General features: G+C 49.5%; 1 protein-coding gene across 3 annotated transcripts in view; it reads right to left on the bottom strand.

The window, feature by feature from the left end:
* The window catches only part of XRCC1 (X-ray repair cross complementing 1), a 35625-nt gene that overhangs the window by 3404 nt on the left and 19223 nt on the right, over window positions 1-12998 (bottom strand). Inside the window, exons 4-12 of one of the 3 annotated variants that reach the window (XM_032262807.1) lie at window positions 8234-8392; window positions 7201-7275; window positions 6993-7104; window positions 6580-6689; window positions 6396-6507; window positions 5984-6242; window positions 5536-5652; window positions 634-727; window positions 345-477 (exon numbers count right to left, since the gene is read on the bottom strand). In XM_032262807.1, coding sequence (XP_032118698.1) covers window positions 345-477; window positions 634-727; window positions 5536-5652; window positions 5984-6242; window positions 6396-6507; window positions 6580-6689; window positions 6993-7104; window positions 7201-7275; window positions 8234-8392 — 1171 coding nt within the window. The remainder of the gene's footprint in view (window positions 1-344; window positions 478-633; window positions 728-5535; window positions 5653-5983; window positions 6243-6395; window positions 6508-6579; window positions 6690-6992; window positions 7105-7200; window positions 7276-8233; window positions 8393-12998) is intronic. The other 2 variants (XM_032262808.1, XM_032262809.1) reach the window with 2 other exon arrangements.

Here is a 12998-nt window from a genome sequence, read left to right as displayed (position 1 = left end):
CCTCCCTCAGACCCAGGAGTCCAGGCCCCAGCCCCTCCTCCCTCAGACCCAGGTGTCCAGACCCCCAGCCCCTCCTCCCTCAGACCCAGGAGCCCAGGCCCCAGCCCCTCCTCCCTCAGACCCAGGAGCCCAGGCCCCAGCCCCTCCTCCCTCAGACTCAGGAGCCCAAGCCCCAGCTCCTCCTCCCTCAGACTCAGGAGTCCAGGCCCCAGCCCCTCCTCCCTCAGACTCAGGACCCAGGCCCCCAGCCCCTCCTCCCTCAGACCCAGGAGTCCAGGCCCCCAGCCCCTCCTCCCTCAAACACAGGAGCCCAGGCCCCAGCCCCTCCTCCCTCAGAGTCTGACCTGACTGTTCCCCCTCAATGTCTGTATCTTCCTGGGGCACTGGTGAGGCTGCTTTGGTCTCTTCTGGGGTTGGGGGCTTCTGGGGTGAGCTGGGTCCAGCTGCCTGAGTGGGCTTGGTTTTGGTCTGGGGACGCTGAGGAGGGAGAGTGGGTGGGTGAGGAGGGTAGGAATAGTGTGGGTGTGATGGGGCAGTACCTGCAAGATGCAGGAATACGAAGTTTGGGGTGCCATAGCAGACCCATGTCATCCGCCCACTACACCCTCCCCCACTGGAGAGGAGGCATCAAACCTTTCGAGGAAGCTTGGGGGCTTCATCACCACTGCTGCCACTGTGAGAGGCCTCATCGTCCTCACTGCTCGAGTCTGGCCCTGCCATGAGGTACCTAGGGGAGTAAACAGGCCTCAGATAAGCAGGCCCGAGGGAAGTGGGGAGGGCGGGCGTTCAGGAAGCAACAGCCACTGGCGTTCACTAAATACTCACTCTGATGGGCTTCATGGCCTCGCTCCCAAACTACACCCTCCCAGCTCAGGAAGGCCCAGTGAACCCACTCAGCCTGGCCACTTGCCCTGCAGACCTGGGCACCCCCTTTCTTCCCCACTCCATCTTTTTTTTTTTTTGTAGAACTCAGATTTTTTTTTTTTTAATTGAATACATTCTAATCAAATAGTAACAGCAATAAACACTTTGAAAAACAGGCAGGTTTCTCCCTGTATCTGGAAGAAAATTAAGTCAAAGTATTCTACACAGTAAAAGGGAGACAGCTATTTATGTCCATGGTATTCAAGGACAACCTGGAAATTTCTAAAGCCATTTCCAAAAAATCAATGGCAACAGGTTGGGACACAGCTATGTCAAAGGGTAAAATGCCTAGACCTACATTGGTTTTTATTAACAGGGATTGAGTTGCACCTATATTGCATGACATTCTTTTCTTTTCTTTTCTTTTCTTTTTTTTTTTTTTTGAGATGAAGTCTTGCTCTGTCACCAGGCTGGAGTGCAGTGGCGCAAGCTCGGCTCACTGCAACCTCCGTCTCCTGGGTTCAAGAAATTCTTATGCCTCAGCCTCCCAGGTAGCTGGGACCACAGGCACGTGCCACCACACCTGGCTAATTTTTTTTGCATTTTTAGTAAAGATGGGGTTTCACCAAGTTGGCCAGGATGGTCTCGATCTCTTGACCTCATGATCCATCCACCTCGGCCTCCCAAAGTGCTGGGATTACAGGCGTGAGCCACCGCGCCCAGCTGATCACATGACATTCTTGTCTTTGTTTTTTTTTTTTCCTTTTTTCTTTGAGACAGGATCTCACTCTGTCACCCAGGCTAGAGTACAGTGGCATGATCTTGGCTCACTGCAACCTCCGCTTCCTGGGGTCAAGCAATTCTGCCTCAGTCTCCCCAGTAACTGGGATTACAGGCGTGTGCCACCATGCCTGGCTAATTTTGTTGTTTGTTTGTTTGTTTTTTAGGTACAGACGGGGTTTCACAATGTTAGCCAGGCTGGTGTCAAACTCCTGACTTCAAGTTATCTGCCAACCTTGGCCTCCCAAACTGCTAAGATTACAGGTGTGAGCCACTGCTTGGGTGGCATTCCCCTCCCTCTTGGGGAAGAAATGTCTCAATTCAGAAAGGAATGAAAAATAAGAATCTAAGTCAATTTCTCATTAGGAGAATACCCACCATTTAAGGGGAAAATCTCAAAGCAAATACATTTTAGAGACCCCAACACTATAATCATGGTTCCTGAAGCCACTAACACTCCAGGAAAAGAATTTTCCTAGCTGTAACAATAGCAGCAAGTAGCCGGGCTCAGTGGCTCACGCCTGTAATCCCAGCACTTTGGGAGGCTGAGATGGGTGGATCCCTTGAGGTCAGAAGTTCGAGACCAGCCTGGCCAACATGGTGAAACCCTGATTCTACATGTTGTTGTTTGTTTTTTTTTTTTTGAGACAGAGTCTCGCTCTGTCACCCAGGCTGGAGTGCAGTGGCACAATCTTGGCTTGCTGCAACCTCTGCCTCCCATGTTCAAGTGATTCTCCTGCCTCAGCCTCCCAAGTAGCTAGGACTACAGGTGCATGCCACCATGCTCAGCTAATTTTTGTGTGTGTGTGTATTTTTAGTAGAGATGGGGCTTCACCATGCTGACCAGGATGGTCTTTAACTCCTGACCTCAGGTGATCTGCCTGTCACGGCCTCCCAAAGTGCTGGGATTACATGCATGGGCCACTGCACCTGGCCCTGTCTAAACTAAAAATACAAAAATTAGCCGGACACCTGTAATCCCAGCTACTTGGGAGGCTAAGGCAGTAGAATCGCTTGAACCGGGGAGACATGGGAGGTTGCAGTTTGCTGAGACCACTCTAGTGCATTCCAGCCTAGGCAACAAGAGCAAAATTCCATCTCGAAAAAATAAAAAATAAAAACAGCAGCAGTTTGACACTTACATGGGACTTCCTACATGCCAGGTACTATTCTAAGCACGTGACAAATACTGAATCACTGAATCCTGAGGTAGGTGCTAGTTTCAGCCCCATTTTACAGGTGAGGAAACTACGGCACAGAGAGATTATTTAATTTGCCCTAAGCCATAGGGAACGTATGCAGAAGCAAATGAATGTATTAGTTTCATTCTTCTGAGACATCCATGTTGAGACCCTTCTGCATTTAATTTGGTTGTTTTAAAGCCGGTGAAATGCTGTTTAGGTAAGTCATTCTCATAAAACAGTGGCTCACAGGAGATTCAGAGGATTTAAAATGTGGTAGTTCATTAACAGTAAACAGTAGGTTTACTTAACTTTTTCTTCAAAGTGCTCTGTATTCAAAGATTTCTTTTAAAAAATAAATGAAATTTGTGCTTATTAGGTATGGAGAGTCATCCCCTTGTGGTCTTCCTTCTATAGTTGAATTTTTATTTTATTTCCATTTTTTGAGACGTAGTCTCGCTCTGTCACCCAGGCTGGAGTGCAGTGGCATGATCTCGATTCATTTCAACCTCCACCTCCCAGGTTCAAGGGATTCTCCCACCTCAGCCTCCAGAGTAGTTGGGGCTACAGGTGTGCGCCACTATTCCCAGCTAATTTTTGTATTTTTGGGTAGAGATGGGGTTTCACCATGTTGGCCAGGCTGCTCTCCAACTCCTGACCTCAAGTCATCCACCCACCTTGGCCTCCCAAAGTGCTGGGATCACAGGTGTAAGCCACTGCGCTTGGCCAAACTTTTATTTTTGAGATAAGGTTTCCATTTGTCGCCTAGGCTAGAGTGCAGTGGTGCAATCATGGCTCACTGCAGCCTTGACCTCCTGGGCTCAAGTGATCCTACCACCTCAGCCTCCCAAGTAGCTAGGACTACAGGTATGTGTCACCACACCTGGATAATTGTTTTCATGTTTTGTAGAGATGGGGTCTCACTACATTGCCTAGGTTGTATAGTTAATTGTTTTTATTTTACAAATGAGTACAAGCCAGAATTTTTAAAAATATAAAATGCATTGTGAATTCTTTTTGTTAAGACCAGTTGCAAATCCAACACTGTTCATTTTTTTCCCTTTTATTCCATGCCCTCCCTTAAGTGCTGCCAGGCAGATAATAACCCAAATCTGTTTCCTTCTGACCCAGATATAGCCCCAGCCCCTCCCCTCTTCTGTTCCTGAGGCCCCAGCCTACTCAGGGGTCCCCACCTGCAGCCTCCCCTGATACTCCATCCCTCCCAGCAGAGCCTGCCCCTGCCCCCGTCAAACCTTCCATGATTCCCCTCTACTCAGAGAGGAGGCCCCTGGAGTCGGACGGGCTTCAGAATGCTGAATCTTTCAGATTTTAGAGAGGCAAATGGCTGGTGTACTGATTGTTACATAAACTCCCAGTAGGGCCTGGGGAAGCACCCCATGATCAAACCCACTAATATTTCTGTAGTTAAGACCATGACACACTTAAGGGAATAAAAAAAAAATGTCTACAAATAGCCTCACATTAATTCAGGATGACTGCAGCAAAGTGAGTTTGTGCTGAACCTCGAAAAGAGCTTTCAGCTTCTAGAGATGTTTGGATGCCCGAACAGCAGATGAGGGTTCTGTGAAGCTGTATGGAGCCCAGTGTGTAGGCTGGGCTCCCGAAGCCCCTTCTGACCTGAGCCCACCCACCTCACAGCCTCATTAACTCCCAAGGCAGATCATGTTTCAAATACACCAGGCATAGCTAACTTCTGAACACACTCAGGCCATGAAGGACAATCCAGTCTCCCTTCTAATCCACCAGACTGCCTTTGCTCAGTCCAAAGCCCTCTGTGGTTCCTACTGCCCCTGGTTCCATTTTTCCCGCCACTTCTTGCCCCTAGTAAGCTCAGCCCCACCTGCAACTCCTCCAGGCAGACGACAGGCTGCCCTGACTCGTCTCCTCTGCCCACCATGTTCTCTGCCTCTGTTCAGCCTGAAAAACCCCTTCTGGACCTTGAAAACCCCTTGCTCTTTGCGGGCCACCCCTTGAGGCTTCCACTGCACTGTTAAAATTCTGATCCCTCATCAAAGTGAGAAGCCTTCAAGGGCAGGGCTCAATAACTGGATCCTCAGCCCTGCACAGTCCAGCCTGGCACCAAGCAAAGGCTTCCAGGACTCCTTTGGTTTTTTTGGTTGAGACAGAGTCTCACTCTGTTGTCCAGGCTGGAGTGCAATGGCGCGATTTTGGCTCCAGGGTTCAAGCAATTCTCCTGCCTCAGCCTTCTGAGCAGATGGAGTTATAGGCATATGCCACCACACCCAGCTAATTTTTGCATGTTTAGTAAAGACAGAGCTTTCCCATCTTGGCCAGGCTGGTCTTAAACTCCTGACCTCAAGTGATCCGCCCACCTCAGCCTCCCAGAGTGCTGGGATTACAGGTGTGAGCCACTGTGCCAGGACTCACTTTGAATGAATGAATGTGGACCCCAGCACTTGTTCTCCCACCCCAGAGTCTTTGCACAAACTACTCCTCCAGCCTTTTCTGATAAGCAGGCTTCACAGAGCCCTCTGTGGCCTCCCAGGCAGGTTCTCCTTCCCTCATCTGGAGTCCCCCAGCCCCTGCCATGCTCCTCTCAGGAGTCTGCTGACTCTGGGCTGGGACCACCTGCGTTCTCTGCTGGCAGGCCCCAGTCTGACTCCTCTCCAGATCCCTGGCATTGCCCAGCACAGGATAAAAAGCAGGGTTAGTGTGTGTGTGGCCTCACCTCCGGGAGGGCAGCCGCCGACGCATGCGGTGACAGTCCAGCACCCACTCCTTACGCACGATGCGGCCTCCGAGGCCTAGGACCTGGCTGTACTTGGGGGTGTTGGCAAAGGCACAGCTGGTGGGGAGGAGAAGTGAGGATGTCAGTTAGGTGTGATCTGAGGGGCAAAGGGGAAAGAGAGAGACAGGGAGACAGAAGAGAGAGAAAGAGAGATCATGAGATCGAGGTGGGAGAAACAGAAAGAGGTTGGATATCGAAGGAGAGACACAAAAATCAGAGAGCAAAAGACAAACCTACAGAGTGCAAGCAAGAAAAAAAGCGAGTGAGCCAGAGAGAGAGAGAGAGAGCATGCGACATAGTGGACACAGAGAGAAGGCACAAGGTGACGGAGACACAGGGAGCTGGGGGAGAGACTGCAGCGGCGCAGGGAGGAGGGGCACAGGCCTACATGAGGTGCGTGCTGTCCGGGGTCCAGTCTGGCCGATACTTGGCCCCCAGCTCTAGGGCCTTATCTCGCAGTTCGGAGCGAAAGGGGTTCTGGAAGCCACTCAGCACCACTACCACACCCTGAAGGATCTTCCCCAGCTCCTCTGGGCCAGCTCGGGATCGTCTGGGCTCGGTGCCTTCTCCTCGGGGCTGGCCTGTCACTACCCCCTGTGCTGGGGCAGGGACTGGGGCTGTGGCTGGGGTACGGGTGGGAGCTGGCACTGGGGAAAATAAAGTATAGATTCAGTTAGCACCACTGTGGCTAAACTCCCAGCCCCTCCTCCCTCAGACCCAGGGGTCCAGGCCCCCAGCTCCTATTCCCCTAGGACACAGAAGCACATGGCCCTATGAGAACACGGATCTAGTCAGCTTACATTTAGGTCTCTTGGAAACAGGTGGCGACAGCTGCGGTGGTGGTTTGCTGGGGGTCTTCTTTTCTTCTTGGTTCAAATCCAACTTCCTCTTCCCTTTGGAAGACTCTTGGGGCTGAGGGATGGGGATAGGTTGAGGCCTTCAGCTTCTCTCCTCCTCCACCCCACCAAAGTCTGATGATTTCACCTTGGAGGTGCTGCCTATGACCCTGGGGACTGGAGAGGCTGAGGAGGCAGCACTGGAGGCCTGGAGGGTGGCAGCTGCGTAGCTGGGTCCTGCCAGGTCACTGGCTATGGCTATGAAGGAAGAAAGCGGATCCAGGATGAGAGGGGTGGCCTCAAGACCCTTCTACTCCTATCTATGGGACACAGAGTATTGCTTCCAAAACCCAGCGATGATCCAGGAGTCCCATCCCCCAGATCTCTCATCCCTCAGGACACAAGAGGCCAGACCCACCTTCCTACACCCTGAGAACCAGGAGTCCAGGACTCCACACCCTCCTCCCTCACCAGGAATCTGAGCGCCAGCCCCTCTACCCTCAGACCCATGGGTCTACATCTCAACCCTGCTCACTCAGGACCCAGGTTGTCCACGCTCACCTGGGGATGTCTTTTTGACCCGGCTGAAGAAGAGAGCCCCCGGCCTCAGAGAGTTGACGCTTTCGTCCTCCTCCTTCACACGGAACTGGCCGAGCTTGGTCACCGTCACCTTCTAAGGTCCCGCAAGGTCAGTGCTGTATGTGTGCTGCTGGCGGGTGGGGGTGGAGAAGCAGGGGGAAGGCTATGGGGAGTGACGGGTACAGCTTACCTGGGACGGGGCCTCTGCCTCATCTTTGTCTGGGGGGCTATGAAACCGTACAAAACTCAGGCCAAAGGGGGAGTCCTGGGAAAGGAGGGGTGGGGGTCAGGGAGTCTGGCCCAAGGACAGAGGCCAGGCTCCAAGACCCTTTCACTCAGGGAAACCCCTTCCTGGCTCTTTCCTTCTCATGAACACGCATGTTGAAGGAGGGGTCCTGATGGTGGTGATGACGATTATAGGATTAAGCTGTTAATGACTGAGCCCAAACTCTGAGTCCGGCTCCAAGCCCTTTTCACGCATTAGCTCTCCGAGCAACTGGCAGTCTATTGGGTGTCCCAGCGAATCCACTGCCCTGTGGACAAACTCCCCCTGTGGAATGGGAGGGAGGGCTGCGTCCCACTTCCAGAATACAGAAATGTTCCAAGCTCTCTCCTCTGCCAGCGAGAAGCAGACCCAGAAAACAGGAGAGGCCCGGGTCCCTGGATGACCTTGTAAGGAGCAGCCAGCTGACAGGCTCAACACTCCCCAGGACAGTTACCTGGGCAAGAAGCACACCTCTATTGTGTGGCATCATCACATACTCCAGTCTCACTGTTACCAGAGCTTTTAGCGCCCCTTAACCTACAGCAACCCTATAAGGATCAGGAAATGGAGGCCCAGAGAGGGTAAGTCACTTGCCCAAGATCACACAGCTAAAAAGTGGTATAGCCAGGACGTGAACTCAGTAGTCAGACTCTAGATCTCATGTTAACTACTAGGCCCACTCTACTAGGCCACCTCTCTAACAAGCCACTTCCCCTCCTCCAATTCCCCTCTGAGATTCTACAGTTCACCCTTCCTAGATTCCCTCCAGGAGATGAGACTTCTCATTACAGGAAAGATCCCAAACCCATTTCAGGGAACACAGGGACCTGGCCTCCCCATAACCCCATGGGGACACCAGCTGTCTACTCCTCTGGTCCTATGGGACTCAATATTGGCCCTTATTTCCCTCCTTGCCCAGGATCAAGGACTCTGCACCCCTGGCTCCCACCCTAGGTACCTTGCTGTAGGGCTGGCTGCAAACAACTTTGACCCGGTCCCAGCGCTTCTCGGCTGCTGCCCGGACCAGCTTGTCAGGCCCAAACATGCGAACACGGTTGGGGTTTGAACCACTGCGGCTCTCAGAAGGGGACATGAAAGAGGAGGTGACCAGAAGGACCTGGGTGGGAGAAGCCACAGTGAATGAGAACCAGGGCAAGTTGGCTTAGATGAGAGCTTCTTGGGGCTTGGGAAGAGGGCAGAGGGCCCATGTAGGGGACTGGGAGCCTCTAGAATGTAGCTTGGGCCTAGATGTCTCCAGACCCTGCCTTTGTTTCCGGTCCTTGAGTCAGTCCTGCCTGACACAGGCCGCAGAGAGATTTTTTTTTTTTTTTTTTTTTTGAGATGGAGTTATGCTCTGTTCCCTAGGCTGGAGTGCAGTGGCGTGATCTCGGCTCACTGCAACCTTCACCTCCCAGGTTCAAGCAATTCTTCTGTCTCAGCCTCCCAAGTAGCTAGGACTACAAGCGTATACCACCTCGCCTGACTAATTTTTGCAGTTTAGTAGAGACAGTGTTTCACCATATTGGACAGGCTGGTCTCAAACTCCTGACTTTGTGATCCACCTGGCTCAGCCTCCCAAAGTGCTGTGATTACAGACGTGAGCCACAGCGCACGGCTGGGATCTTTTAAACCTCCAGATGTGAGTGACCCTTATCTAACTTGTGAGAACAGAACTCCTCACAAGTCTGTTCTCTCAAGGATTTAGAGTAAAAATTCATGTTGGCAATCTGCATTGAAAAACCCTAGCTGAAGCTGGGCACGTTGGCTCACAGCTGTAATCCCAGCACTTTGGGAGGTCAAGGCAGGCAGATAACTTGAAGTTAGGAGTTCAAGACCAGCCTGGCCAACATGGTGAAACCCCGTCTCTACTAAAAATACAGAAGTTAGCCAGGCATGGAGGTAGGCACCTGTAATTCCAGCTATTCGGGAGGCTGAGGCAGGAGAATCGCTTGAACCCAGAAGGCAGAGGTTGCAATGAGCTGAGATTGTACCATTGCACTCCAGCCTGGGTGACAAGAGGCCAGGAGTTTGAGACCAGCCTGGCCAACATGGTGAAACCCCGTCTCTACTAAAAATACAAAATTCAGCCAGGTGTGGTGGCAGACACCTGTAATCCCAGCTACTTGGGAGGCTGAGGCACGAGAATCTCTTGAACCTGGGAGGGGGAGGTGGAGGTGACAGTGAGCCGAGATTGCGCCACTGCACTCCAGCCTGGGTGACAGAGCAAGACTCTGCCAAAAAAAAAGATGAATACAGCCACTTTTGGTTGGGTACATTCTGTTACAAACTTAGTCACTTAGTCTTTTTTCTAACATGCTGTGAAGTTTATAAAATTGGACAATAAAGTCTTTTGTTGAGAAAAACAGAACATAACTATAGGTATCTTGGTGCCCAGCTGATTGTGCAAAGGAAACAAGAAAGACAATTATGCAGAAGGGAAGCTTTCTCTCTGACCTTGACTCTACTTGGTTATAAAAGGCCTGATTTGGAGCGGACAGGGAAGCTGCATTTATCATCTGGTAACTGAAAGGGGTAAGGCAAGCTGTGGTTGATAGCTGCTATCCACATGAACAGAGATTTCCTCTGAGGGTTAGACCGCTGGCTTCCTTGATTTTAGGGCCTTACACGTGGGCTTAACCAGCTTCCCTGGTTCTCCAGCTTGCAGACAGTCTATCATGGGACTTTGCAGCCTCCATCATCATGTGACCCAACTCTCCTAATCTCTTCTCTCTATATCTATACTGTATCTATAACTATTGGTTCTGTCTCTCTGGAGAACCTTGACTAATACAACTAGCCATTCCACCTTGCTAGAAAAGAGCAAAGGTAAATAAACATTCACATACCAGATACAATAAAATTTTAGCTAAAAATGTACTTATTCTAGAGGTGAGCCCAGTGGCTCACGCCTGTAATCCCAGCAACTTTGGGAGGCTGAGGTGGATGGACCACAAGGTCAGGAGATCGAGACCTTCCTGGTTAACATGGTGAAACCCCATCTCTACTAAAACAAAAAATTAGCCATGCGTGGCGGTGTGTACTTGTAGTCCTGCTACTCGGGAGGCTGAGGCAGGGGAATCACTTGAACTTGGGAGGTGGAAATTGTAGTGGGCCGAGATCGCACCACTGTACTCCAGTTTGGAGATAGAGTAAGACTCCATCTCAAAAAAAAAAAAAAAAAGTACTTATTCTGTCTTTATCATTACAAAGTAGAATTCTGGCTGGGTGCGGTTGTTCACGCCTGTAATCACAGCACTTTGGGAGGCCAAGGCAGGCAGATTCCTTGAGCCTGGGAGTTTGAGACAAGCCTGGGCAACATGGCGAAACCCCATCTCCACTAAAAATACAAAAATAAGCCAGGTATGGTGGCAGGAGCCTGTAGTCCCAACTAGTAAGGAGGCTGAGGTGGGAGGATAACCTGAACCTGGGGAGGCTGAGGCTGCAGTGAGCCATGATCATGCCACTGTACTCTAGCCTGGGTGACAGAGTGAGACCCTGCCTTAAAAAAAATAATAATAAAGTAGAATTTTGATCTAAATCCATTTGCCAAAAAGAACACATAACTTTTTTTTTTTTTTTTTGAGACAGTCTTAGTTTGTCATCAGGCTGAAGTGCAGTGGCATGATCATAGTTCACTGCAGCCTCCACTTCCAGGGGTCAAGGGACCCTCCCACCTCAGCCTCCTGAGTAGCTGGGATTACTAGTATGCACCACCATGCCCGGCTAATTTTTGTATTTTTTGTACAGACAGGGTCTCGCCTTGATGCCCAGACTGGTCTCAAACTACTGGCTTCAAGTGATCCTCCCACTTTGGCCTCCCAAAGCACTGGGATTACAGGCATGAGCCACGGTACCAGGTCAGAAACTCCATTTGTTAAAATGTACCTTGTAGAGCAGAAAAAGCACTTGATAAGATTCAACACACATTCATGGAGGGGAGAAAAAAAAAAAAGCAAAGCTCTCAGCAAACCAGAAATAGAAAAGAACTTTCTCAACCTGAAAAAGGACATCTATAAAAAACAAACAACCTACAGCTAACGTCATATTTAATGGTGAAAAACTCAACAGCTTCCCCCTAAGATCAGGACCAAGGCAAGGATGTCCACTTTCACCACTCCTGTTCAACACTGTATCAGTCAACGTGACATGGTGAGGAAAAGAAAAAAGAAAACTGTCTTTCTTCACAGATGATGTGATTATCTATGCATAAAATCCCAAGAGATCCAGATAAACGACAAGGTTTAGTAAGTGAAGGTCAAAAGATAAGAAGTCAATATACAAAATCAATTGTATACTGCACATCACTTCTCGGGTATTCTGCCCAAAGTGTGCAACCAAAAGTAATCACAAAGAAACATCAGATATTTTGTACAATAAGTGACATCTGACAAAATCACTGACCTCTACTCTTCAAAAACATCAAAGGCACAAAACCCAAAGTCACAGGAACCTTTTTTTTCCCTTCATATGAGCTGTGGTTTTGTTGTATTTCTCTTTTCTCTTTTTTTTTTCTTAATTTCCCTTTTTTCTTTCTTTCTTTTTTTTTTTTTTTTTTGGCAAAACCATGTTTTGCCATTGTTGCCCAGACTGGTCTCAAACTCCCGAGGTCAAGTGATCCACCCACCTTGGCCTCCCAAAGTGCTAGGATTACAGGCATGAGCTACGATGCCAGACCTTCTTTTATTTTTTAGTAGAGATGTGGTCTCAGTATGTTGCCCAGGCTGGTCTCTAACTCTTGGGCTCAAGTGATCCTCCCACCACGGCTTCCCAAAGTTCTGGGATTATTGGCATAAGCCACCATGCCTGACCGTCACAGGAACACCTTAATAAAAGGAAAGCAAGGAGATGTGACAAATCAATGCAATGCATGATCCTGAATTTTCTTTTGCTGTAAATAACATTATTGGGACAATGAAGGAAATGTGAAGAAAGTCTGAGATTAGATGATATAGCATTGTATCAATGTTAATTTCCTAATTCTGTAATTGCACTGCAGTCAAGTAAGAAATGTCTCTGCTTTTAGGAAATACGGGAGTATTCAGGGATAAAGGGGCATCATGCACACAATTTACTCTCTGTTCAGAAAAAAAAAAAAAAAAACCCTATGTACATATTTGTTAACTTTGAGGAATATGAATGAAGAGTATATGGAGGCTGAGGCAGGTGGATTGCTTGAGCTCAGGAGTTTGAGACTAGCCTGGGCCACATGGCAAAACCCCATCTCTACAAAAATACAAAAGTCACCTGGGCATGGTGGTGCAAGCCTGTAGTCTCAGCTACTTGGTGGGGGTGAAGCAGAAGGATTGCTTGAACCCGGAGGTCAAGGCTGCCATGAGCTGAGATCATGCCACTGCACTCTAACCCAGGTGACAAAGTGAGACCTTGTTTCAAAAAAAAAAAGAAAGAGTAGGTCAGGTGCACGCAGTGGCTCACGCGTGTAATCCTAGCACTTTGGGAGGCCAAGGCAGGTGGATCACTTGACCTCAAGAGTTCACGACCAGCCTGGGCAACATAGTGAAACCCTGTTTCTACAAAAAATATTTAAAAATTAGCCAGGCATGGTGGCTCACACCAGCTACTTCGGGGGCTGAGGCAGGAGGATCACTTGAGCCCAGGAGGCAGAGGTTGCAGTGAGCCAAGATCACGCCATTGTACTCCAACCTGGGCAACAGAATGAGACCACCATCTCAAAAAAAAAAAAAAAAAAAAAAAAAAAAAAAAAA

Source organism: Sapajus apella, unplaced genomic scaffold (genome assembly GCF_009761245.1).
Source record: "Sapajus apella isolate SASKATOON/1434 unplaced genomic scaffold, GSC_monkey_1.0 scaffold130, whole genome shotgun sequence".
NCBI classification, from domain to species: domain Eukaryota; kingdom Metazoa; phylum Chordata; class Mammalia; order Primates; family Cebidae; genus Sapajus; species Sapajus apella.
This window is presented reverse-complemented; position numbering and strand designations above follow the sequence as displayed.